The 26,709-nt window shown below is 38.2% G+C and overlaps 1 protein-coding gene across 5 annotated transcripts in view; it reads left to right on the plus strand.

Annotated features, from left to right (window-relative positions):
• Window positions 1-26,709, plus strand: part of LOC117420842 (poly [ADP-ribose] polymerase tankyrase-1) — a 120,471-nt gene that overhangs the window by 76,188 nt on the left and 17,574 nt on the right. For 2 of the 5 annotated variants that reach the window (XM_059024179.1, XM_034034528.3), the window contains 12 exons: window positions 11,291-11,311; window positions 12,998-13,092; window positions 14,143-14,209; window positions 15,508-15,694; window positions 18,135-18,256; window positions 19,554-19,645; window positions 19,748-19,826; window positions 22,182-22,353; window positions 22,785-22,900; window positions 23,489-23,634; window positions 24,388-24,553; window positions 25,073-25,292. In XM_059024179.1, the coding sequence (XP_058880162.1) occupies window positions 11,291-11,311; window positions 12,998-13,092; window positions 14,143-14,209; window positions 15,508-15,694; window positions 18,135-18,256; window positions 19,554-19,645; window positions 19,748-19,826; window positions 22,182-22,353; window positions 22,785-22,900; window positions 23,489-23,634; window positions 24,388-24,553; window positions 25,073-25,292 (1,483 nt within the window). The remainder of the gene's footprint in view (window positions 1-11,290; window positions 11,312-12,997; window positions 13,093-14,142; window positions 14,210-15,507; window positions 15,695-18,134; window positions 18,257-19,553; window positions 19,646-19,747; window positions 19,827-22,181; window positions 22,354-22,784; window positions 22,901-23,488; window positions 23,635-24,387; window positions 24,554-25,072; window positions 25,293-26,709) is intronic. The other 3 variants (XM_034034531.3, XM_034034530.3, XM_034034532.3) reach the window with 3 other exon arrangements.

Genomic DNA, 26,709 nt, shown 5'->3' on the forward strand with positions numbered 1-26,709 from the left:
CACCCACCAGTGATGCAGAAGATGAAGAAATCGAAAACTTCTACGGTGCGCTACAACATCAAGTAGATGAGGCACCAAGTGGAGACCTGATGTCGGTGATGGGAGACTTCAATGTGCAAATCTGATAGGGAAGTTCGGCTTAGGAACGAGGAACGAAAGGAGAAACACTTGCATCTTTCATGGAAGCAATGACCTCGGTATTGATAACACATTGTTCCAACAGCATCAGAAGACGCTGAATCTCACCCGACAATCATACACGGAACCAAATAGATTACATCCTCGCCAACCACTGCTGGAGATTAGCATCAAGAACCTCAAAACCAAACCAGGTGCAGATTGCGGGTCAGACCATCACATTATTATTTGTTTATTTAGCAGACGCCTTTATCCAAGGCGACTTACAGAGACTAGGGTGTGTGAACTATGCATCAGCTGCAGATTCACTTACAACTACGTCTCACCCGAAAGACGGAACACAAGGAGGTAAAGTGACTTGTTCAAGGTCACACAATGAGTCATTGGCTGAAGTGGGATATGAACCGGGGACCTCCTGGTTACAAGGCTGTTTCTTTAACCACTGGACCACACAGCCTCGATGGCAAAGGTAAAAGTCAAACTGAAAGGGCTAAAGGGAGAAAAACAACCCAAGAGATTTGACCTGGGTGGTATTAGTCAGGAATACACCTTGGAGATCAAAACCCACTTCTACGCTTTGCTCGCCCTGGGTGTTGATGAAATGCAACCCAACTATCTCTGGGAGACAGTAAAGAAGTGAAATGACCCATGGAGTGCAAGCACAAACAGATAACCTGAAAATAAGTCATAGGAACTTTCAGCTTCCTTTAATTTAAAGTAGTACCAGATATCATGTTTTAAAATGAGAATACATGTGTGCCAACATGTCTGTCAAAACTGTGCATATGAGACCTATTTTAGTGCAAAATAGGTAAGATTTATGACATTATTTTGTTACCTACATTTACTTTAAGGGAGTGGAGGGGTTGGGTTTGCCAATGGACAATGTTGTTGACTGCCTCAGCCTGGATGTGTGACGTTTAAGCATAGAAAAAGGGATCAAAAACATTTCTCGCTGTATTCTTTAAAGGTGTTCCATGGCTGATTACCTAACATAGTAATAAAGCAAAGGAAAAGTGTGTTTATCTTGAGCTTTAAGGGACTCTCACAAAGCGCTTTATTACTGAGGTATTATGGATCTCTCACATTGATAAGATATAATCCTTTTAATGCACTTCTACTGGATCATACTGATGCCTAATCTACTTTCAAGCAGGACTGAGCAGCAATGAATTTAAGGCATGTACTATAATGTAATTACATTTATTTTTACCAATATAATGTACCTGTTTTATTGACAGGAGGATATACGCTTATTTGGAATATAGCCACCTCCAAAATTATTGGCACCCTTGATAAAGATGAGCAAAAAAGACTATAAAATAAATAATACCAGTACTGAGTTATATTGTAATGGGGTTCAGGTCCGGAGACTGTGATGGCCATTGCAAAATGTTGATTTTGTGGTCAATTAACCATTTCTTTGTGGATTTTGATGTGTGCTTGGGGTCATTGTCTTGCTGGAAGATACACTTGCAGCCAAGTTTCAGCCTCCTGGCAGAGGCAACCAGGTTTTTGGCGAAAATGTCCTGATACTTGGTAGAATTCATGATGCCATTGACCTTAACAAGGGCCCCAGGACCAGTGGAAGCAAAACAGCCCCATAACATCAAAGATCCACCACCATATTTTACAATAGGTATGACGTTCTTTTCTGCACACGCATCCTTCTTTCGACGCCAAACCCACCGCTGGTGTGCGTGGCCAAAGAGCTCTATTTTCGTCTCATCTGACCATAGCACCCGGTTCCAATCAAAGTGCCAATGCCGTTTAGCAAACTCCAGGCGCTTACATTTGTTGGTTGCTCTCAATAAAGGCTTTTTTCTGGCAACCCTTCAAATAGCCTATTGGCATGGAGGTGGCGTCTAATTGTAGATTTGGAGACTTGGTGACCCTAAGATGCAACCAAGTTCAGTAATTCTCCAACTGTGGCCCTTGGATTTCCCTTTACCTCCCGAACCATCTGCCTCACTGTGCGTGGGGGCAAGATACACTTGCGTCCTCTACCAGGCAAGTTTACCACTGTTCCAGTGGTTTTGAACTTATTAATTATTGCCCTAATAGTGGTAAGTGGTATATTTAGTTTTTTAGCTATTGTTTTATACCCATTGCCTGATTCATGAAGGTCAACAACCAGTTGTCTCTTTTCATTTGTGAGTTCTCTGCCTTTCCCCATGGTGATGGATGACAAATAGATTTCATATGCGTGTTACCTCATTTTTATACCCCAGTGAAAAAGGAAGCCATGGAAGGCCACAATACAGTTGTGAGATGAAGTTAAAGAATTAGAATGTTAATGCAGATTTAATTTTGCTTTGATTTTATTTATAAGAATCTTTAGGGGTGCCAATAATTCTGACACCTATCTTTTTGAGAAAAAATGTTATTACTTGTTAATAAAAAAACTTTTTCTCTGAGCAATTGTATTGGAATAAAAGAATATGGTTTTCCCATATATTTGAGCATAAAATATAGCTCATTACCTGTGTTTTATTTTATACAGCCTTTTTTGCTCATCTTTATCAAGGGTGCCAATAATTCTGGAGGTGACTGTATGTCTTTTGAGATACTGTGGGGGTTTTGCTGTAAAAAAACAAACAAAACAAAATCAAAAGAACTATTTAATTTTTAGGTTGAGCTGTCAAAGGTTCCACCCTACAGTACCTAATATGAACCCCCAGACATTCTATTAAAATAACTTTGTTGTCCTTTTATCATCAAAAGTGTCACTGAAACTGATAGAATCCCCTTTTTCAATGTGGACCCTGCACTATTGTGAATGGCTTGGCGCCATTTCTTTATTTTTGTTTTGTATTTTTGGCCATGTTAAATGTGTTAGGTGTATGCTACAGTAGTTGCCATGGGGGATATTGGTGGCATTTTCCTTTTATTAAAAGAGCAGTAGGCGGTAGGCAGTCATTTATTCCACATCTCAAGATCAGTATGCTATCCATTCTTCAGCTGGCTGGGAAAATACACTGCTTCTGTCTCGCAAACTGCTGAGACCCAATACAGGTTCAGATCCAATGATCGTAATTTATAGAACTGCTTGGGTCAGTAAAACAAGTGCTTAGAATTAATCGGCACAACCTCCTAAAGTCAGCAGGCTGCAGACCGACCTTCAGATGTATAATGCTGTCTTAAAAAGTTTTAGAATTCTGCAGTTTTATATGTTTTTAACACGTTTTTAAAACAAGTGAGTGTTGGCATTTTTGGCCCAGCTACTGCCAGGGTGTAGTTCCAGTTCAACATATTGAACTAATGAGGATTAATCCCCAAAAATATCTAGAAACACAAAATTGCTGTTTATGTATCTTTTTTGCACAGAATATGTCCATGGTTTCTGGCTAGGTTTGGTGATGTTGGAGTGTTTTAATTATTATTATTATTATTTATTTCTTAGCAGACGCCCTTATCCAGGGCGACTTACAATTGTTACAAGCTATCACGTTATTTTTACATACAATTACCCATTTATACAGTTGGGTTTTTACTGGAGCAATCTAGGTAAAGTACCTTGCTCAAGGGTACAGCAGCAGTGTCCCGACCTGGGATTGAACCCACAACCCTCCGGTCAAGAGTCCAGAGTCCTAACCACTACTCCACACTGCTGCCCTTAACCATATAATCTTCAAAATGTTTGCCAAGTAATAGACACGACTACAGACATTTCCCAGAGTTTAATTCAAATTTGTGTTGCCTTCTTTTATGAAGCAGATTGAATATTGAACAATATGCACAGTTTGCACTGCATGTAGCTTATTGCTTGTTGACCTTTAGAAACCTTTGTATCTACAGAGATTTCACAATAAAAAGCTGCTGCATGCAGTTGCATGTCAGTTACAAGCCATCAGATTACTCCATGTTGGCAGCTGCTTTTGGAGAACTGTCAGAAGCCATGACAACAGGCTAATTCCTTGGTTGAGAGGTAATTAATATCTCTACCTGGCTAAGTCAAAAGTTGTCAATAATCTTAGGAGGAGAGGATTGAAAAGCTCCAGCATTTCTATTGGCATTGCACTCAGGCTTTAGGAAGCCATCAGGAATATAGATTTTCAGTAGATCTGATCAGGAAATAATAAAGATGGGCCTGTGGAGTGGTGAACATGTTGCCATGTGAACTTTTTTGACCCAGACTTGTGGAAGTCCACATGCGTAAAAGCAGGACTTATGCACAGTCATGTGGCCACCTCCACTATATCCTCGTCACTGGGATAGTAATTGCTGCTGCAACCGCTTTTTAGAGAAGGGTAAATATTCCCATCTTTGAATAGTTGAGAATGTTCAACCTGAGGGAGAAACTCAGTTCTGTTATCTTTCTTCAGGAATACAGCATGATGCTGCGTCACAAATCAAGATATAATTGCGATGCAAAAGGACCAAGGTTTTTTAGGGTTATCTTAAGTAGCTGTTCTGCAATATATGAAATATGTACAGTAGAACTGAAGTCTAAAGGCCCAGTAATGGCTCAAAGCACATATTTAGAGGACTATCATTTGAAAGTAATTTAGGAAAGGAAGGGGGGTGGGGGCTTCTCATTATTTAATTATGTTCTTGTGTCTACAGTTTTCAATCTGAAGTAGTAGGCTAATGCTTGTGTGCTTGCCAGATTTTTATTTTTGTCGTTATAAAGAACCCTCATTCTGCTCAACAATCTGTCTGTAAAGAAATATTTTGGTCAAAATTATTCAAATATGAAAATGAGCATGTGACGAGCTGTCCTGGTTATAAACATGTTTTCTCAAAGGAAACAAAGCATTCTTGGACATGGAACACAAGATTATTGGAATCTGTAAAATACAATACGTCGACACAATAACCAGGGAAGAGATGGTGTATCTGATCACCAGCAGGTTTTGTTGATTTTTATATTAAATCTAGCAACACTTTCTTTATCTCTTTTTTTATTATTATTATTTTATTTCTTAGCAGACTCCCTTATCCAGGGCGACTTACAATTATTACAAGAGAATTATTTTTACATACAATTACATTATTTTTTACACATTAATTTTACATACAATTACCCGTTTATACAGCTGGGTTTTTACTGGAGCAATCTAGGTAAAGTACCTTGCTCAAGGGTACAGCAGCAGTGTCCCCCACCTGGGATTGAACCCACAACCCTCCGGTCAAGAGTCCAGAGCCCTAACCACTACTCCACACTGCTGCCCTTTCACCCATCTCAATGTGTTGTTCACGGACTTGTATTTGTATTCAGCTCAGACATGTCCAAGAAAATAGTCTGCTTTATTCTGCTGCTGCTGCTTTTCAATCATCTAAAATATGGTTGCATTTATTTAAATAGCGAGACAAAAAAAAGCATTGGTTCAGACAGTGCAATTCATCAGCCATGACAATGTTCCTTACCCCCTTGGATGGAGTTAACTTGGATGTCAAGCTCATGAAACCATTTCAAACTGGAGTACATATTTGGAAGGCAGTAACAATAGAACTAACCAATTAGTTTCAGTTTCTCTTAATTGTCTGTTGACTTCTTACAGACAGTTACTATTTTATAATAGCTAGATACATGGAGTACAGTGAGAGGTGGGACTGCAATTTATTTATTTTTATATCCTTTTAATATATTGTGTGTCATAAAAATGATTAAAGATCAGTGATACTAATGAAGGGTTTGGTTTTATAAGTGTAGCTCTGTTCACAAGAATCTAGACAAAGAACACACCAACTAATTTCCTTTACCATCACATGAGCCTAATAATCCAATCTACAAGATACTTGTATTAACAAGAAAGCTGTCCCGCATTGCCATCCACAGGATTACATCAACACTCCATATAAACTGGCCAACTCATGTTCATCCCTTTTAATTTCGTAATGCATGGTTCTACACAATAGGTGGAATGTTTCTTTAAACACACGTTCACCTGCTGTCTTATTGCTGCAGGCAACCCTCTTAAAAGAGCATCTAATATCCAACTTTACAAATGACTGCAACATTTGTTACAAAGATTCTTCTCAGCTATTCATACATTTTGTTGCCAAGCTGCTGCAATTTGTTTTTTTATCCTACCTATCATACTTCTACATTGTCCACAAAGTCAACGTCGGAGGTTCTGTTTAGTTTACACTTCTAGGGTCTTCAAACAGGTAGTATCAACAGGCTTTTACGTATTTATAGAAGCCAAAAATGTACTGCAGTAGCAGTGATCAAGCATCAAAAAGCTCCACTGGGGATGGGCTATAATGTTTACAAAATGGATTACTGGTAAATGAGAGAAAACAACTTGCAACATCTCCACTACCACTGATGCACACAAACATATTCACATACTTTCACATGCTAAACATTAGTCAAGTATAGGAAAGGTTACATTGCCCCTTTATGGATGAGTTATGATCTCTCTCTCTCTCACTCTCTCCGTTTTGTTAACAGAGCATGATGTATAAGGGAAAACAATTATTTAGCTTGTTAGGTGTCAGTTGATTTTCTGTATACTAGGCAAATTAGCATAATGTTCAGCCTCTAGAAGACTTTATAGTCATACTTTTGTTGGGGTTTGGGTATATGAGGAAGCACGTCATTGAAACTAACACACATTTTTAACAAATGCTATGTTGCTCTCATGTCTAGTCAGGAGGAGTAATGTCTACCCAGTGTTGTTGCTGCATGGGAAGGAATCCTGTTGGAGGGGAAAAAATTATAAAGCTGAAAAACCTGGCTTTTTTCACACAGCTGTTGAGACATATTGCCTAAATCTATGCCATAAACATTGACTACATGTTCTGTTACACAGCTGTAGAAACAATCAGTTTCTGTAGCAATAATTAAATATTTTACTTTTGTGGATATTACCGTTTCTTAAACAACATACAATATAAAACTAAAACCCTAAGTGGTTGTTCACACTTGTTGGTAGATGAAGACTAGGAACAGGAAGGTTATCATGGCTCCTAGCCCATTTGCATCTGTAATGCCTTGTGCTTGGTTCAATCCACCTGAAGAGCAGTTTTAGACAATCTGTATGAGGTACAGAACAGGTGGGTAGATACTGTGTATATTAAATACATGTTCTGCTGGACACAACATATTATACCTCAATAAGAAAGAAACTTAAAAAGAATACTTAAATCCAGTTGGATACATTGAACAGTAGTACTTTAAAAAGGCTTGTGTGGATAAAATGCTTGATTAGTACATTTTTTATACCCCAGGTTCTATGATCATTTTTGTGAATTCAGATACAAGGTATATTTTGGTTGTGGGCATCCGAGTATGTATGTGTATATATATATCATTTTTATCTATCATTTTTTTTTTTTCTTGTGAATAATAATAATTTAAAATGTCATAGCCAGTATTTAAAATTACCCATGGATTTTGTTCTAGACAGATAAAGCATGTGAGAATAAAATTAGATACAGTGGCTTCATACCAAGAAATAAAACAGCATTGCGATTCATTGGCGAGACACAAGCCATTACCTTCCTTCAGAGAGGAAAATTGATTGTCGCCCAGGACAGAGAAACCACAGATAATGGTACATTTAAAACCAGATAGAACGCTGATATAATTCTTGCCTTACAGCAGTGATACGTATCTGCAGTCCTGAATCTTAATGTGTAGAAAAGTTCACTTTATTTATTTATTTATTTATTTATTTATTTATTTATTGTATTTTTCCCTAGGCATTTATGATAATAAATGATTCTTACCAATTTGTACTAACTTGAGACTCTGTTATAAATAGAAACCTAAAATATGTTAGAACCTTAATCCAGCTAATTCATTTTGTTACTGATTTTCAAATATTCAACCAACATAGCTGTCTGCGACCAAAAATAATATTTGCTGCAGTATCCAACGTCTAGGGGCTTAAACGTTACACATTGCCACGGTAACCGTTGCAACAGTACAGATTAATATTTCACCAAGTTTACATTCACATTGATCAAAGGGTTTGTTTTCTGATACTGACAAATATTTTGCTTATATTTCCGACCCCTGTCTTACAGCCTCTTAAGACAGTGGTATAACTAAAGCAGTATGTCGCAATTTCTATCAGACAAACTGATAGAAAACTGATCACATTATTTAAAAATTCTTTCGGTGCAGTCTGGTATTTGTCAGTTGTTTTTTTGTTTTCTGTACCTCATTCTTACATCGAGTTATAATATTTCATTTCATTCCAATTTTAAACATTAGGTGGGAATCAATGTGAATGCAAATTATTGCCTGATCATATCCAAGTGCAGTGAATGAAAGATGAATTGTTTAATTAGTGAGAAATGCAGAAGTTAAAGGCTGTTTTTGTTTTGTTTCAGTAATTTTTTATATTTAATATGATCTGATTAGCAGATCAGTATTTTTTGACTAGAGGGGCTAGAATTATCTCTCATGAAGTGCGGTCACATCACTTTTTAATGTCTTTGAGGCGTGTGAATGTGTGGTTGTATGCTCTCAGTAGGTAGGGATCCTCAGTAAGCAATGTATGTTGGTGGCAGTGGGATTTGCCACAGTTTAGTTATGTTAAATTGACCTGATGAATAAAATAGTAGTAAATGGATGAAAGTGTTTCATTTGGTTCTCTAATGAAGCAGCACACCTTTTTAGAATGTCACAGTTAATTTATTTTGGTGTGAAATAGAGAGGGACTAGCTTTAAGGAATAGGAAATCTGGTACTGTATTTGTTTTATGGTACTTTATGCTCTGTTTCCATGGCAACAGCTGACAGCCAGGAATTGTTCTGGTGCCATAGTTACCATGAGCATGCAGCAACCCCCTAAAAAACAGGTAGTGGGAGGTGGGGTGAAGAAGATATTTAGATTCGTGATTGATTTTCAAGATTAAATGCATCTTTGGTTCAACCCCCATCTAAAGCTTGCACCCACACAGCATTGCCAGATCTGAGCTATGATTTCCATCTTTAATTAAGGGGACATTGCATGTTGTTTTTGTTTGTGTACCGTATATGTGTTTTGGGCTGAACATTTTCCCAGCAAAAGGAACATTCCAACAGTAGATCCTTTCACTTCAGAAGCAGATACAAATTGGCAGTCTGAATGGAATTAAATCCTCTTTTCTGCCTGAAAGCCAAAGTGTAGTAAACCTATTTCAATTGTGAACATTGATGTAGTTTAAAAACAAGTATGGCACAGTTAAACCTAAGCCATGCCCAATACGTTGTGCTTTATTTATACCCTATTGGTTTTAATTTCAAAGCCAGACCCAGATTCTTCATAGTTAGGAAACACACTGCTCCATGGGAAAATTGTTTTGGTTGTATGGTTGCTGTCATAATCAAACATGCAAGTTTGCTCTAAGTTGCTTTAGCTCTAGTGCAGACCAGATCTTGGTGGATTGATTTTGTGTGAGTTTCATCTAATCATCTTGAAATACAGTAATTTTAACAGACTACATTTATAAGCATGTTGGTATGAAATAGTTGCACCAAGTCAACATACAGTAACTCTCTTACCATGATCATTTAATTGAAAGAAAAAAAAAGTTAAGTAGGTGAATTGAAACCCTAACCCTAGGGTATAATGTGTTGGGACAGGCCGTGCTGCCACTTACACATTTTAAAGGATTACTAGGAATATTTTTTCTCCCTGTCTTGCCTGCAGACTGCTCTTCTAGCATCTGATGATCTTGCATACCCTGGTAGTCCATTTGAAATGTTGTGTTCATTTATGTATTTTATATGCAGCATGTAATTTTATCCTACTATACCTTTTTAGAGATTGAGGCACCTTGGGAGTGTAGCTTTACGGAGTTGTGAAGCTACAGTAGTCCATTTAACATGGCACTGCAAAACCCAGCCACCAGATTGTTGAGACAATTCTGAGGCTTTGTGTTAAACTGTATTACCCATCTCATTGGCATCTGGTGGTCCCTCTGCTCTGTATGCTAGATTAAAACAATGATAGGGATATTACATTAGTAGATTAATATTATGGGCTTTTTATTTTGAGGAGTTTTCTTTTAATTAAAATATACTAATGTCAATGCCAGAACATCACTCTTCCAAATTGAAGTGCGACACAAAACAATAACTTCCCAGGTTAAATAAAAACAGTTGCCAGGTGCCAGCAGACAACATACATAAGATTAAAAGGCTCTTTAGGGGTGGATTGCAGGTAAATAAATTAACATAATTTCAATATTTGCTTTTAGTTTTCACTGTAGTGTAAATTTAGCACAGTCCAAAATTGGGCTTTAAAAGATGGTGTCTTAAGCCTAGTTTCTATTAGACTGCTTGTGTTCACTGAAGGAGAGGTTCAGTGCATGTAAAGTGTGTGTGTTCTGTGTGTTGTGTTTTTAAACACTACTGTGCTGCAGTATTGTAGCCGTGGGATTCCCGGAGTAGAGTAATTGTATTTACAAATTAAATCTGTATGAGAAGTGCACCATGATTTGAGGAAGCTGCTTTAAATGCGCATGTGCAAGTGGCGTTGATATGTTGCTGGCTTTCCTACTCCAGGGCCATCTCAACTAGACAAAGAACAGAAATGTGTTCAGTAGATCGGATGGGGTTGCCATTTTGACTTCACATGATACAATAGCAGTCTGGTGATTTTCCCCAGGCAGCAAGTGCACTTCACACGCACTTGATACAACTGGCAGTGTAAGGTACGTCTTGGTGGTGTCAAGCTGCACAAGCATCTCTGTCCAGGGCCTTGAACAAGCACACTATTTGCCTATGTGATGCTAAAAATGGGATAGGACAAGGGTGCATATGGTGTACAAGACTGACAACTGGTATAAACTCCACTGGTCATGTAACATTGACACAGGCCTGGTAGAAGATGGCATCTATCTCACAAATCCAGTTATTTGCTATCTGACTGTGAATGGGTGAAAACTACAAAAGCATAATTGAAAGTGCATAACATCATTAGTCATTTTCTGAGGGATTTTATTTAGCACAGCACATTTTCAAACTGACCTGTCAAGCTGTGCGCCCCTGATCTCCTGAATACATAGTTCATTAATGATTATTGAAGACAAAATTATAATACAAAAAATAAATAAAAATAAAGTCTTAAGCCTGTACTGTTGATTCACAAAATCTAAATACAGCTACAGTATAGCCTGTATTTTTTATCTGAGATAATAACATGATGCTATCATTTTTTTTGTTTGTTTTTTTTGTTTGTTTTTATTCTGGCAACATTGTCTATCAGTCAACATCCCAAAAAATGCTGGTAAGTTTATTTAAAATAAAAGCTCTTAAATTGATGCACCATTGTATATATATATATATTTTTAAAATTCATAAATAAAATGGCGCAGACTCCTTTAGGCACTAAATCGTCTTGGGTCTTTTTGCTGGTCACACACCATCTACCAACATCACAGCTTGGTGTGTTGGGGAGACTTGATGTGAGAGGTACAATCCATTACATTGGATTTACTGTAAAACCAAATCCCATTTGTTTTGGAAGGGGTAAATAACCCCGGTCTGTGGCTGAACCCCCTTCCCCCCAAGTGGATTCACTTCCCCACCCCTCAGCTTGGTCCACCACCTTTTTATGGCAGAAATGCATGCACAAGGACTGTTCTGCATTTTGTAAATGTTTCCAGACAGCAGTTCTGACACACACCAATTTCTAAGCTAATTCTATTGTATTTTAAATGTTTTTTTTATTTAATTTGTTTTAATTCCTCAAGGAAACAAACCTAATTGAATCCTGTATAATATATTTATACATCTGTTGTCAAATATGTTACTCTGCTGCTTCAAAAGTCTAGCCTTTTACTCACTTTTTTGTTTTACACTGGTTACTCAGAGGTGATTTTTAAAATAACTCTTAAAGCAATTGCATCTTGTTTTAATTTATCCAGCCGATTCTTGACAGCATGAACTTGCACAATAAACCATCTTGTACTGCACTCAAAGTTCCAAATGTTTTGTCTGCTAAATTCCATCCTTGAAAGTCTGCAGACCACTTCCTTCTACAGTGTAAGCAGGTTAGCTGTTGGTTTAATTTGAGTGTCATGGAAGCGTATTGCCTTGGTGTGCCATACTCAAAGCACCTCTATGTTCATGCATCAACAGCTGGGTTGATCATGTCGGCTACTCCTCAGATTAACTCCCAGATGAAAGTAGTTTATGAAAATGTTGAAGCAGAATCGCTTCCTGCTTCTTAAAGATTTAAACATACGTCCCATCATTCTCATCAATGTGTGTGTGTGTTTCTAGATGGATTCCTACAGTAGATGACTGCTTTTTTTAACAAGTCGACATGTAGTTACAGTTTTGGGTAGTACCTGACAGATCTTTGCTGCAGCAGTGTGCAGCTCAAGTAAGGGGTTGTTGAATCACAATGTAAGTGATTTAACTTGCTTTTTAGCATAGCAGAATTTTTATGATAAACACACTGTTGCATTTGTTTCGTTACTTATTGACTTGCCGGTCGCGTTTGTCCTGGTTTAGTCAATGAAAGATGTTTGTTGATTGAAGTTACTTGATTTAGATTGTTTCCTTCTAAATTCACTCGGCTGCTGGCTGTGAGGTTCAGTTGGCGCTGAAGGCAGTCAGCAGGTATGTGTGTGCTTGTGCACTTTCTCACCACACTTTGCGAAGGGCCAACCATGCAGACTTCACTTGCTTCCACAAAAACATGCATTGGCTGACAGTTCATTCACAGGGAGAATAATTGAGATAAAAGCATCTTTAAGGCAGAAATATTAAAAGCTGATAGGTTCCCATTCATCATTTTAATATATTATTTTACTGTTATACATGTAGTGTTTGGGGGAAAGAAAATAAAACAACGGCTCATCTTTTTTATGTGATAGAGCCCCTTTTATGAGGCTCTTTTTTCTTTTTTTTTTCTTAAATTAGGTTTGGAACTCTGTTTTGTAATAAGAGTCATTTTGTCTTGCAGTCCACCCCTCTGCATCTGGCAGCAGGATATAACAGAGTGAGAATCGTTCAGCTCCTTCTGCAGCATGGAGCTGATGTGCATGCAAAAGACAAGGGGTATGTAGTGATGTCCCTTTTTACTCCAGCTATCCCTACGTTATCCATCTCCATACTGACCTTTTGCATATCATCTCATTTCATCCCACCTCCTCTCACTCATCCAAGCAAGTTAGATTTACCTGCCCATGGTCTCTACAAGGTAAAGCAAGTTACACTAACTTACAGGTAACTCTGTCTTATGTGAGTCTTTTCTTGTAAAAGGAAGTCCCTCATAGGCAACAAATAGAAATGAAAAATTGTGAAAATTTAGCTGCAAACAGGAATGACTGATAATATATTTTATCTGAAAATAAATACTATTGCTCTTGACACACTAGCCACCCTGTTGTCCACACCCCCAGTGTTCTATAACTTCAAACACAAACTCTGTAGCAAGCAGAGAAAGATTAAAAAAAAAAAAAAACACTGAAATGTTTGTGTGCTTGACATGTCGTACATTTATAATTGACTGCTGTTGTTAATTGCTGTTATCCAGTCGCATGCTTTGCCAACTTTTTTACTCAAATTGTAGTTGCTTTTGAAGATTGGATGATGTCAAAGAATAGTGCATGTAATTATTATTATTTTATTATTATTTATTTCTTCGCAGACGCCCTTATCCAGGGCGACTTACAATTGTTACAAGATATCACATTATTTTTACATACAATTACATTATTTTTTTACATACAATTACCCATTTATACAGTTGGGTTTTTACTGGAGCAATCTAGGTAAAGTACCTTGCTCAAGGGTACAGCAGCAGTGTCCCCCACTGGGGATTGAACCCACAACCCTCCGGTCAAGAGTCCAGAGCCCTAACCACTACTCCACACTGCTGCCCTACTACTCCACACTGCTATATTCAAACAGCCAGTGGCAACACATCTGCTGGTTTTACTATATTTGTAGCTTAATAAAACAATTTGACCGACGAGCATAACATCATAAAGCAGAATATTTTACATTATTTAATATTGTAGAATAACAATAAAATTAGTGTCGGTTCTGAATGTGATTTTTTTTTTTTTTCAAAAGTATTGATGAGTGCATTCTAATTTCTTCCAGTGGTCTTGTCCCACTTCACAATGCTTGTTCATATGGACATTATGAAGTCACAGAATTACTTCTCAAGGTAAGAAGAAATGAAAGGCTTAATATTAAAATTTGGTTTGCAAATGGCTATGTTCCAAGGTCCCCAGAGGCTCATCCCGTAAAGGCCCTGTTGCACTGCAGTGCAGGGAGAGTCTTATGATGAGTAGCTTATCTTGGTTGTGCCAAATTGCCTTGGCTCTGATCTACAGGATGTGCATGTGCTGGTTTTGGGGAGGAAAGTCATCTTGGCATGGTTTATCACGCTTTAGCTGCAGGCATCCCTACTGGTTCATGCACCCCATGATCCTAGGCAGAAAAACTTCCCAGGCCCTTTCTTCCAGGATTCTGTGGCTTGGTAACATCTGTTGCTAGTTTTTCCAAGTTAATAGAGGAGATTGGCTTAACATGGGAATGGGGGCCACCCATTGAGTCCTTGTGATCAGTAAGTGGGTAGTAGTGGCAAGGCAATATTTAAATTGGGCATGTCAAATTGGTATGAAACGTGTGTACATGTTTTTTTTTTTTTTTTAATTGATAAAGTAAAAAGAATTAGAATTATAATACCCAAACACAGCTAACAAACCATTAAATAGTTGAGCAGCCTGTAGATCCAGATTTAGAAATTGAAGATAAAGTTGGGCATTATTATTATTTACACCACTTGGGGATTTTATGAGTGACCTTGAGCTCCTGTCCAATAGGTTATGCTGGAATATCTCCTCAATCATGGCTGATTAAGGGGCTTTGATGGTATTCACTTTGCACAATGGAAACCATGGCTTATATCTTGGGTGGGGGAGGGGTAAAATTGACTTGTTATATTTAGTAAACTGCACATCTGGAATCGGTGTTTTGACTGCAGTACATTGACTATACTAAAAGACGGTGGATCATAGAACTGTAAATCAACAAAAAAATATGAAGTTGGTACTATACTGCAAGATGCTTTGTTCTTGTTTTCCGAAACATCAATATCTGTTTCTTATTTAAAGCTATCATGTTGTTGATATAGTTATGTAGTATCTCAGAGCTTTGAAGTATTTTGATGTTGTTTGTGAATGTGTATGTACAGGCTTTTTACCACAAATAAAAAGATCCAATAGTATTGCTGCTGTTTTTCCATTAATGTCTGATATCCATGCAGGCCATGTCTTTGAAGTTGTGGAGGTCTACCAGTATCCATCTTACTAGCATAATAAAGATGATATTAATAATATTGAACTCTAAGCTATTTGCTGATTCTTTGATCTTTTACTGAAGCGCTGCTCTGGAATTACATGTGTCTTTTGGAGGAGAGTGCATGTATGCTTGTCAAACTGTAATCGCAATTCTTTCCAGCACGGAGCTTGTGTCAATGCTATGGACCTCTGGCAGTTCACACCTTTGCATGAAGCTGCTTCCAAGAACCGCGTTGAAGTCTGCTCTCTGCTTCTGAGTCACGGAGCAGACCCTACACTGGTCAACTGCCATGGAAAGAGTGCTATTGACATGGCACCAACTCCGGAACTGAAGGAGAGGCTTACTTGTAAGTACACCTTCAGCTGAAGGGTATCTGATCTTCATCTTTGCATTCCAGATATGGATTTGTCCACCATTACTTTGGCATTGGACGAAACTAGACTCGCCCAGGCTAGTCCCGAAATTCAGTGAAACCTGTTGAAAAATGGGTTTCGCACAGTCTTCTTTTTCAAGTTCTGGGCCAAAAAAAAGTGGTAACTTCAGGATTTGCCTAGAAGCCCTTATCGAAACTAGATTGGCCCGAGCTGAACTAGACTCACCAAACCACCGGGTTTCGCCCTTAACCCTTTGCGGTCCATTGTCGGACCTGGTCCGACATTGCAATTATTCCTATCCAGTCCATTGTCGGCGTATCTCATGAATAGTCATACTTGCCATTGGCATCCCATATGGGCGGTCATAAGGAAACAAGCTGGATGTTACTGTATCAGCGCACAGAGACTATCACGGACATTTGCAGAGCTTTTTTGAGTAATAAAATAATGACTTGGATTGCATTATTGAGGAGTTTGGTGATAAAACGAGTGATCAGGAGATGATTGATCGGTATGTACGACTACTATTATTATTATTATTATTATTATTTATTTCTTAGCATATGTGAAAGCGATAGCGAACGAAAGGGTGGGGTGGGGCTGGAGATGCCTAGTGAGTGCTTTGTTGATATGCAGGGCCTTTTAAACCCGTTTGACTGAAAAAAAAATACTTTTAAACAGCATGTCTAAAATTAACTGCGCGTGTGAAAATAAATTGGACCTGACGCGCACTTAATAAATGGACTGCAAAGGGTTAACATTGTGGCTTCTGTACAATAAACAAAGTGGCCAAAGACACATTTGCATAAAGTAATAACATTACTGAAGTCTTTTTTTCACTTGCCATTTTAGAAACTCTCACACAATTTGACAAGATGGTAAATCTGTGCAAGGCAAAACTGTTTGTTTTTCTAACTTCTGTCAATTATGTAATTTCAGATATTTTTCCCAGCAGTACTACTTATTCATAGTTGCCTCTCCACCCCCACCTCCCAATCATGCACAAACACACACACGTTTGTAAAGTCTAAATACAGTATTTGGCTTTTTCCGTCCTCTTAAGGTCATAGAAATGACAATATCTCAACCGACAAGAAATGATGGGATAAAACCCAAGCCGACCTAAACTGGCAGTGCTAGTAATTGGGGTTTTTTTTGGCCTTGATTTCTATCCCTTTTACCTAGTGGAACTAAGGGAAATTCCTATGTATTGTAAAAGTAGCTAGCGTAGCTTAATATACAATCTGAAAAACAATTAACAAATCATGATATACTGTAGAAATTAATAATTATAATCCTGTATAATAGCTTTCTGTGCATTTTAAAATATAAGGGCAGCTAATGCAAAGCCAGCGCCTATCCTAACCTCAACACTGAATTATACTGTATATTAATTACACATCAATCTAGCTTCAGGCTAGCACATTAATAGCTATTGATGGGGTAATTTTTATTTACTCATTTCACGTGATGAGGACTAATGCTGATGGAACTATTTCTGGATCTCAGAAGGACACTCAATATTGTTGATCATGAAGCTCTTACAATTTCCCAAGCATTTTAGCTTCAGGATTGCAGAGTACATTACAATGCACATTTCCATGCAGACACAACACGTACCTGTGCTTGTCGGGTACATTGCCCATTATGATTCTCTAGTAATCTATTCAGTTTGTCAGGAATGCCTTTTGAAGGATTGCTAGATTGTTTGTGTGTAGTTCTACACAGGAATTAACATATAAACATTACTGTGTTTCAGCAGTATTAAAGCTTTTTTTTTTCAGATAGTGTTTGATGCATACAGTGCCATGTCTTCAGAGCTTTACTTAGTTATAGCATAAGTTTCCTTTGTATACCTTCTCTGCAAATAATTGAGCAATTGCGCAAAGCTTTCAAAATCTTTTTATCCCCCCAGAAGTTTGGTCTATAATTTGTGTGATACACTGCTGTTATTGATTGTGACCGTTGGTGAGATGAGATAAGATTAAAAGCTCTATAACCACGAATGAAGTCTGTTGTCTTCCTCCAGCTTAATGGCATTACATTATCTTTTTCTGATCGATTTTTCTGATCTACTGTCTCAACAAACCAGAGCTGGCTCTTAAAGCACTACCAAGCACTGCCTTTTTTGTGTTATGAGGTATTGAAAACGTATTTATAACGCACCCGCAATTGTTTATGTGATTTTATAAAGTCCATTTAATCGTTAATTCAGGTGTCTGCTAATTGGGCAATGTACTGTATAATGGACAATGCAACCTTGTCCATTATACAATACATTACTGTTTGTCCTTCATAAACATCCAGATTGATTTCAGAATACCAAGTGGTGCAAAATGACCATGGTAGCAATATTAATGACCCCTCCTTCCTCCAGATGAACATCTTACTGTTTTTGTTTTTTCCACACAGATGAATTCAAAGGTCATTCTTTACTCCAAGCAGCACGGGAGGCTGATTTGGCTAAAGTGAAAAAGACTCTTGCTTTGGAGATTATCAACTTTAAACACCCACAGACCCATGAAACTGCACTAGTAAGTCACACAGAGCTTCCTTAGTGATTACCACAGTGATTTTTAGCAAAGCTTTTCCAGCTTTATTTTACATTGCATATATACAGCTATTCCCTTTAACTCTATAGTTGAGAGCCATAGTTACAAAACCATATTTGTGTATTATAAAGTGCTGCCTTTATGGGCAGCAGTGTGGAGTAGTGGTTAGGGCTCTGGACTCTTGACCGGAGGGTCGTGGGTTCAATCCCCAGTGGGGGACACTGCTGTTGTACCCTTGAGCAAGGTACTTTACCTAGATTGCTCCAGTAAAAACCCAACTGTATAAAAGGGTAATTGTATGTAAAAATAATGTGATATCTGTATAATGTAAAATAATGTATAATGTGATACCTTGTAACAATTGTAAGTCGCCCTGGATAAGGGCGTCCTGCTAAGAAATAAATAATAATAATAATAATAATAAAGGGGGAGCGCTGTAGAATGTCCCTTTCCAGATTCTAGGTTAAGGGCATGTGCTAATCAATAGTTTCACATACTGATTTATATGCAGTGTTACATTACTTGAATGTAATGTAGTTATAACCTTATGTTTTTTTAATTAATTTACCAGTACAGAATGATAAAGTAGATGACTGGCGCATAGCACTACATAAGGCAACATGATGTTCTAGTGTCAGTATGGTGACTGCCAGCTGATGGATTAATGCCTCCTTTTATACTGTTCTGTCCATGTGATGTGTAAGGTCCCGTGTTGTCTATATGGCAGTGTTATATTTTTAAACATATAGCTGATTCTCTTAAAATTTGTAATTACACATCATTGTGTTAATCAAATGGGCAATACATTTCTCAACATTTACTCAAGAGCTTTGCCAGGAGTTTAAAAAAAAAAAAAAAAAAAATCTAAGGATCGCAGTGTATCCAGATGTGCTCCCTCCTACAACAATGCTGGTTTCCTGTTTCCACAATAGGGCACTCAGAATACCAACATTGTTGCTCGTGGCAAACGTTCCTGAATAAAGGTTGGAAAAAAGTAATTTCCTAGTTTATTTGCCTATGATGCGTGACTACTTGCACTTACTTTATAATCTGACTGTATATGAAATCCGAAATAAAACTTCAGTATTGTGTTTTTTAGTTTTTATTTTTTTTATTTTTTTAAATGGCAATGGCACACCATACTACAGTGCCTGTATACACCTAAAAAGTGTAACACATACTTTGTTGGAATTGGTCGCATTGATTGAGCATATTGAAATTCAGCAGGCAGAATTAAGAGCAAAAAATCCCAACTGAGCAAATCCTCTTGTCATTTCAGCATTGTGCCATGGCATCACCACATCCTAAACGGAAACAGGTCACAGAGCTGCTACTGAGGAAAGGTGCCAACGTTAACGAGAAGAACAAAGAGTAAGTAGTGGCAAAGGCCAGGTTTAGAAATTGGACGCCTCCCATTTGGAAAATCCCTGCCCTGTGTTGGCATTGAAATAACACCAGTTTGTCTTTTTCCAGCTTCATGACTCCGTTACATGTTGCTGCTGAGAGATCCCACAATGATGTTCTGGAAGTACTGCAGAAACATGGAGCAAAGGTACTGTTTTGTTTAACCAGATGCAGATTTTCTCAGACCTGCATAGGCGCTGATGTAGTCATTTGTCAACCGCTGGTCTCCATGGTCCTTTAGTCTGCATGACTACAGAGGGTTGTTACAGGAGTTAGCCTCCCTCTTGTCTTCAGCTTTCGCATGTGATGCATTCTCTTCTACACTCGTGAAAACACATCCCTATCTTCATGCGAGATGGGTGTGCCCGTCAATCAAGGGGGAACGCAAAGGTATAGCAAAAAATACATTCATGATGTCACAATGATGTATTGAGGGGAAAAATGTGTGCCAAAATGTAAGGGTAGACTGCAAACACAGTTTAACTGAATTTGTTATTTACTGTATAAACTGCTCAGCAGCACCTGCAGTGTGCTTCTGTTGCAGGATTTGGATGGGTGCGTTTTGCCATTGTTTGTTTTGTTTTTTTGCTGTTTTAGTGATTCTTAAGGTAGTGATAATCAAGGCTTTAAATAAACGTCTTATTGGGACCAGCAATATTCACGGGTCCTTTTTTGTGCTGAAGATCTCATGTTTCAGAAGAGAGACAGTGATGTTGCCAATGCTTGTAGAATGTTTGATTTTAAGTTGCAGAAAAGTACATTTTTTGTACTATTTGTGCACTCATTAATCTCCCTATTTTATACTTTTGGTCTTAGAGCTCAGAGAATCATGTTAGTCTGTTTTAAGAGTGGCCATGGCACTGTTGTGAGTAGCAGTGGTTCTCCTACCAATGTGTTATAAATAAGGGAGAAGTAATAGAATAATTCTGTGTCAACTCAACCAGAGCTAACCTAAAGATTTTGCTTTTGTTTATATTTTGTGTAGTGGAAGGTACAGGTCAGGTATGAAACCAGGCCAAATATTTAAGCTCAATGAAGATTTGCTGAGATACACCACCCCCTTTTGTAGGGGAGGGGTAGTCATATTTGCAACGCGTCTCATTTTGGAATGATTATGAGGATCTAAAAATGATATTTAGAATGTCAGTAGCCCTATGAATGCTTCTGTACAGATAGCCAGGTCGGTCTTCTGTAGAATTCATGCAATATAAGTACCACGGCTTTAGTATTTCTGTGTTGCTGGGGGCCTTAAAATTTAAAAATTGTCCAGTTGTCAAATTCCTGAGTGACTTTTAAGTGCATGTTCCTTCTAAAATATTACTTTCAAATTGCTTAGGTGTGCTCATAATTTAACAGACTTTCTGTATGCACCTTTTACTGTCTGATGTAATCACTCCACAAAATGCTTCAGGATGAAAGGCATCCAAATTGCCCCCATCTTTGAAGGGCTGAAACTGACCTTCGCCGGGCTTATAGATGAGGATTTGAAGGACTGTCTTGATGCTATTGTAAAGGTCTCCACACACCGGATGCAATGTGATTTGTCCTGTGATAAAATGGTCCTTTCGCTGCGACACTACCTTTCACACCAGTGGCAACAGGTGCGCAGGATGTGATCGGCAACTCTCCTCTGATTTGTATCATCAGCTGGAAAAAAATCACACGTATGATAGTCCTGTTAAAAAGCTAATAAAAATGTTGAATATATGATAGCTTTTCAGAATACTTTACTTTTCAGTAAAGGTAAACGAATCAAACACACCAGCTATATCCTGTTCCCTGGAAATGGACTGCCAGATGTTCTTCCTCATTGCCGTGTCTTTATAATTTGTGTCCTTTATTGGACAGCCCGGGTATTATGATGCTGCAAGAATGATCTTTTCTTCCGCCATTGTTTACTGAAGGCGTAGGAAGCTGTTCTTCATTGGTCAGTTCCCTAGCTGCTGATTAACACAATTACAAAAGTAGACACCAGTCCTGTTTTTTTCGCATTACTTCAGTGTTGCCCATCGCATCGCAGGCAGTGTATCAAAAATACATTTTTTTTTTTTTTTTGTCATGGTGCGGTGTGTTGTACGACACATTCGCTTGTCTCATCGCGTCTGGTGTGTAGAGGCCTTAACTGAATTTAGGTTAACCCACAGATTAGTCATGTTACATTTTGGTGTAAAACATTGCTTGAGGCAACCAATGAAAAGCTCACCTCAAAATAAGAGATTCTTTGTGCGTGTGAAAGTGATACATCTCCATGATCCCCAGCGTTGTTGGATTAGATGTTTTTGTTTTGTTTTTCTTTGGTTTCATTTGCTTGCCAAAGTATTGCAGATACTTAATTCTCGTAAGGATTAGTCTGCCTGGAGGCCATGCTACCTAATTATTGGTTGTGTTCATTTTAAATGGATACATTTACACATGGCTTCATCTTCCTAGAATTCCAGGATTCGAGTCGGCATCAGTCATTTTTGTATGCATAATTATTCAGTTTCTTCCTCTGCCTCTGCAGGTGAATGCCTTGGATACCCTGGGGCAGACAGCCCTGCACAGGGCAGCCCTTGCGGGTCATCTCCAGACCTGCCGCCTCCTCCTGAGCTATGGAGCTGACCCGGCCATTATCTCGCTGCAGGGCTTCACTGCAGCACAGATGGGCAATGAAGCTGTGCAACAGATTCTTAATGGTATGTACAGTCGTTGCAAAAAAGGGGTGGGGTTGAATGTGTTTGACAGTATTGTCATCATAAAATCTTGGATACTACTTATAACTTATCTGCATGAAATAAAGCACATTTTCCCATAGCCATAACCTATTACTGCCTGCCTTATTGATTTGGCTCTACAACTTGACTAAATCAGTTTGTAAAAGTTCTAACTGAATCTCTTCTGGAACATACTGTACATCTCCTTCACCCAAGCTAAAGCAGTCTCTACAAAAGTCATTTGAGCTCTCTTGGATACATTTTTTTTATGTAACACAAATATGCAACCTTGGATTTACATTTGCCAGTGGTGCAGTTTCATAATAATGCAGTGATGTCTGGATCCGTTCATGCTCTCCCTCTCTCACGCCACACTCACATTTGTAATGGTTTGCTTAATTTCTTTTAACTAGTCGGTTCAGCAAAACCTTTTTGTTCTGGTCTCCCAGAAAACATTCCAGTGCGTAACTCTGATGTTGACTATCGGCTGCTGGAAGCTGCCAAAGCTGGAGACTTGGACACTGTCAAGGTAAATGCATCACAATGCATGTATTGCTAATTAAACCCCTAAATCCCTAGTTCAGGTGTAATACAGGTATACCATTTGCTGCACCTGATGTGCCATTGGCCAATTTACAGCAGTCCAATTTATTCAAACTTTATCATTAACAATTAAATGGAGTAAGCAAGACAGTGTGAAAAGGCTAGCACATACTCAGCATAAAGCAAAATATGCTGAAGTCAGATGAATAATATTATGTATTTACTATGTATTTGATACAGTGTTTTTCTATAATACTGTTTTCTGTATAGGTCAAACATTGGGAAATGGCAATTTGCTTTAGGCAAAGCAACATACATAGGATTGGCGATTCATGCTACAGATTTTGTACGCTAAGCATGGCTCATCTTCAATGACATTTGACATTAAATTGCTGGGGTCATTTTTTAAGTTGTACACAGGGCTAGTACTTGCTGGAATCTAAAAATAGTTTTCTTATACAGTATGTATAGTAAATGCATAGCCTTAAAATCAGATTAATTAAACTGTTGAAGTTAATGCATACTAAAGCAGTGGGTTTTTTTTTTTTTTTTTTTCCCCACTTCATTTTTTTAGCAACTGTGTTCCCCGCAGAATGTGAATTGCCGGGACCTGGAAGGCCGCCACTCAACCCCGCTTCACTTTGCTGCAGGTTACAATCGAGTGTCTGTGGTGGAGTACCTGCTTCACCACGGGGCGGACGTCCATGCCAAAGACAAGGGGTAGGAGCTCAATATGTTATTTGGCCTTGAGGGCTGTTGAAATTGGTTCAGTACCTAAATATATGAACATATCCTCTTCTGCCTAGTCTTGCTCCTTTGTGAATTGCCAGATCGGTTAGTTAATAAGTGTGTCTGTGTACTGAAAGATGAAGCTCCCGCAGGGAGACATTTCATTTCTTATTTCCATTTTCACTGCACAGTAGCAGTTCAGCCGTCTCAGTGTTAATAAAAATTGCAAACCCTCTTACTGCAACTGCAGCAATATTTAAGTTATTTATGCATATTTTTTAAATGAAACCAGTTACAGGGCAAAATGAGCTTGCATGGTAACCTTTTGTTCATAATTTGTTGTGTATGAAATTAAAAATCATCTTATAAGACATCCTGGGATTCTAGTGGCAAAGCTTCACAGCATATAGTATTATTGTCCTAATTTGCGTAGTCTGACACCTGTAGCTATGTTTAATGGCCATGTTATTGAAATACACGTAACAATCATTTTGTTATAAGTTTTTTTCCTAAGCATATTTAAGCTATAATTCCTTAAGACTCAATATAGATTAGCCTTTTTGTTATGGAATGGAGAGAGACAGTATGGCCCAGTTAAGAACTGAGAGACAGGAGAGTCTGTTTTTCAAAACTCAGCTCAGTCATTAACTTACTGTATGACCATGAAGGCAAACTCTGTTCTACACCCACACAACTAAATAGCAAGGCCGAACTCTGAAGGCTGTCCAATACTTTCTGTTTCAGAGGTTTGGTTCCTTTGCATAACGCCTGCTCATACGGACACTACGAAGTAGCAGAGCTGCTGGTGAGACATGGGGCTTCAGTCAATGTGGCAGACCTTTGGAAATTCACCCCTTTGCATGAAGCAGCAGCCAAAGGAAAGTACGAGATCTGCAAGCTGCTCCTTAAGGTATGTGTTTCTTTGTGTGTGTGTGTGTGTTATAGTAAATTCTGCTTCATCAATAATACATGTTGTGCACACATTGTGCTTCGTTTTCATGCATTAAAGTGTTAAGGTGATTGCAGCGATAGCTAGCCTTTTGATTTGTTCTTTTAGGTCATACCCTTCCAATTGGTTATGTATATTCCCCTGGATAAAAACCTCCCAAAAATTAACCCTCAATGGGCAGTTATTGATTCGGACTAGGTTGATAGCAATATCTTGTCACTACATTTTAATTGCACCATATAAATTGAAATGGTGGCACCACAAAGTCCAACAGAAGAATTACATGTGAAATCTGTTGTCCGCAATTTCCTGGTGCAGTTATTACCTTATAGTATCACGGAATCGCTGTAACACAATACATGGGAACTACAAACTAATTCAGTTTCTGACCTTTTGGCTGTGTGGCAGAGCTGTTTATTTCTGAGGCCTTTTTATAGATAAGGGGTGTTTTAATAATACCCCCAATATTTATTTCAATAGCACGGAGCAGACCCCACGAAAAAGAACAGAGATGGGAACACTCCCTTAGACATGGTGAAAGAGGGGGACACAGACATCCAGGACTTACTGAGAGGAGATGCCGCTCTGCTTGATGCTGCCAAAAAAGGATGCCTGGCAAGGGTTCAGAAACTCTGCAGTCCAGAGAACATCAACTGCAGAGACACCCAGGGCCGGAACTCCACTCCGTTGCACTTAGCAGGTAGGTGCAGTGTGCTGAACACAAGAGTTACCTTAACATTGCTAAAGGTTTTTCTTTCAGAATCCCATTCAATTCCATCGGTCCTTGTAAGAAAACTGCTTCTTAGTTTGCTATACCACATCACTGTTTCTTGTAAAAATGTGCTGGTTGTTTTGTAGAATCTTGAGGAAATCAGTAGTTGCATGGTGTGTTCCTCACCCTCCCACACACAAGCTGATTGTGTTATTTCAGCTTTGTCCTCTGGTATGTCATTTCATATATCAATGACAGTGAAATAAATTACTCCTAAAATTATGTAGTCAGCTCTGAATCTGTTGTTCTTAAAGTACAATATGCAATTTGCTCTGTACAACTTTTGTAATTGCTTTCCAAACATATGTTTGTGAATAACATTATTGGTATTATTGTTTAAATTGATCACTTAATAATGCAGTCATTTTGAAATGCAAGCCCTATGTGTATTTATTTTTAACCAAATTCAATATTCCAGCTGCCTTCTCTGTAGGTAGTCAGGAAATTGCATTTATCTGTAATTAGCTGTCTCTGCTGTTTTAAAGGCTTTGATTGTGTTTAGATACTATTTTACATACATTTGCATCAAGGGTCCAAACAGATTTCCTAATGGAAATGGAATTGAGTGACCTTGAAGCTCTGCTTTAACACTGGAAATGGAGTTTTAAAATTGCAGATTCAGACTTGTTAGCTTAGTAGTTTAATTGACTTGTCCGATATATGGTGGTATACATTTCCAAGGTGTTGATACCATGACCATTTTTTCAAACTACGGTTATCACGTTTATGATTTACCGTGGTATGCAAACATAGTTTACATGTTTTGTCCCTACTGGCTCCAAATTGGTGCTTTGTCAAAAAAAGAAAATTAAATGGCAGTGGTCTGTACAGTCCCACATAAAAACTAAAATAGCTTTATACGCAGGGGGATTCTCGCAGCTAAAGCGTAACTGTATTCGCCAGACACATCAAGAAAAAACTGGAAAAGCACTGCAAAGAACAGAGAAAAGTTCATTAAATATAAACAGGCATAACTTGTATTACGGCTGCTATGTTGTCATGAAAAATGTTTATTTACATTTTAAACGTAAGGTAACATTATTATGATTTTATTATAATTCTGCCTAAAGTTACTGCTAAATGTAATAATAGTCCGTTTATTTTTATTTTGTATGAACTGATAACTTTTTTTTCTTATTTTTTTTTTTTAATGATTTAGTCCTTGCCAATTTAGTTTTTTATTTATTATTTTCTCCCCAATTTGAAATGCCCAATTATTTTTTAGGCTCAGCTTACCGCTACCACCCCTGCGCTGACTCGGGAGGGGCGAAGATGAACACACGCTGTCCTCCGAAGCGTGTGCCGTCAGCCGCCCGCTTCTTTACACTCTGCAGACTCACCGTGC

This window comes from Acipenser ruthenus, chromosome 1, assembly GCF_902713425.1.
Source record: "Acipenser ruthenus chromosome 1, fAciRut3.2 maternal haplotype, whole genome shotgun sequence".
Classification (NCBI taxonomy): Eukaryota; Metazoa; Chordata; class Actinopteri; order Acipenseriformes; family Acipenseridae; genus Acipenser; species Acipenser ruthenus.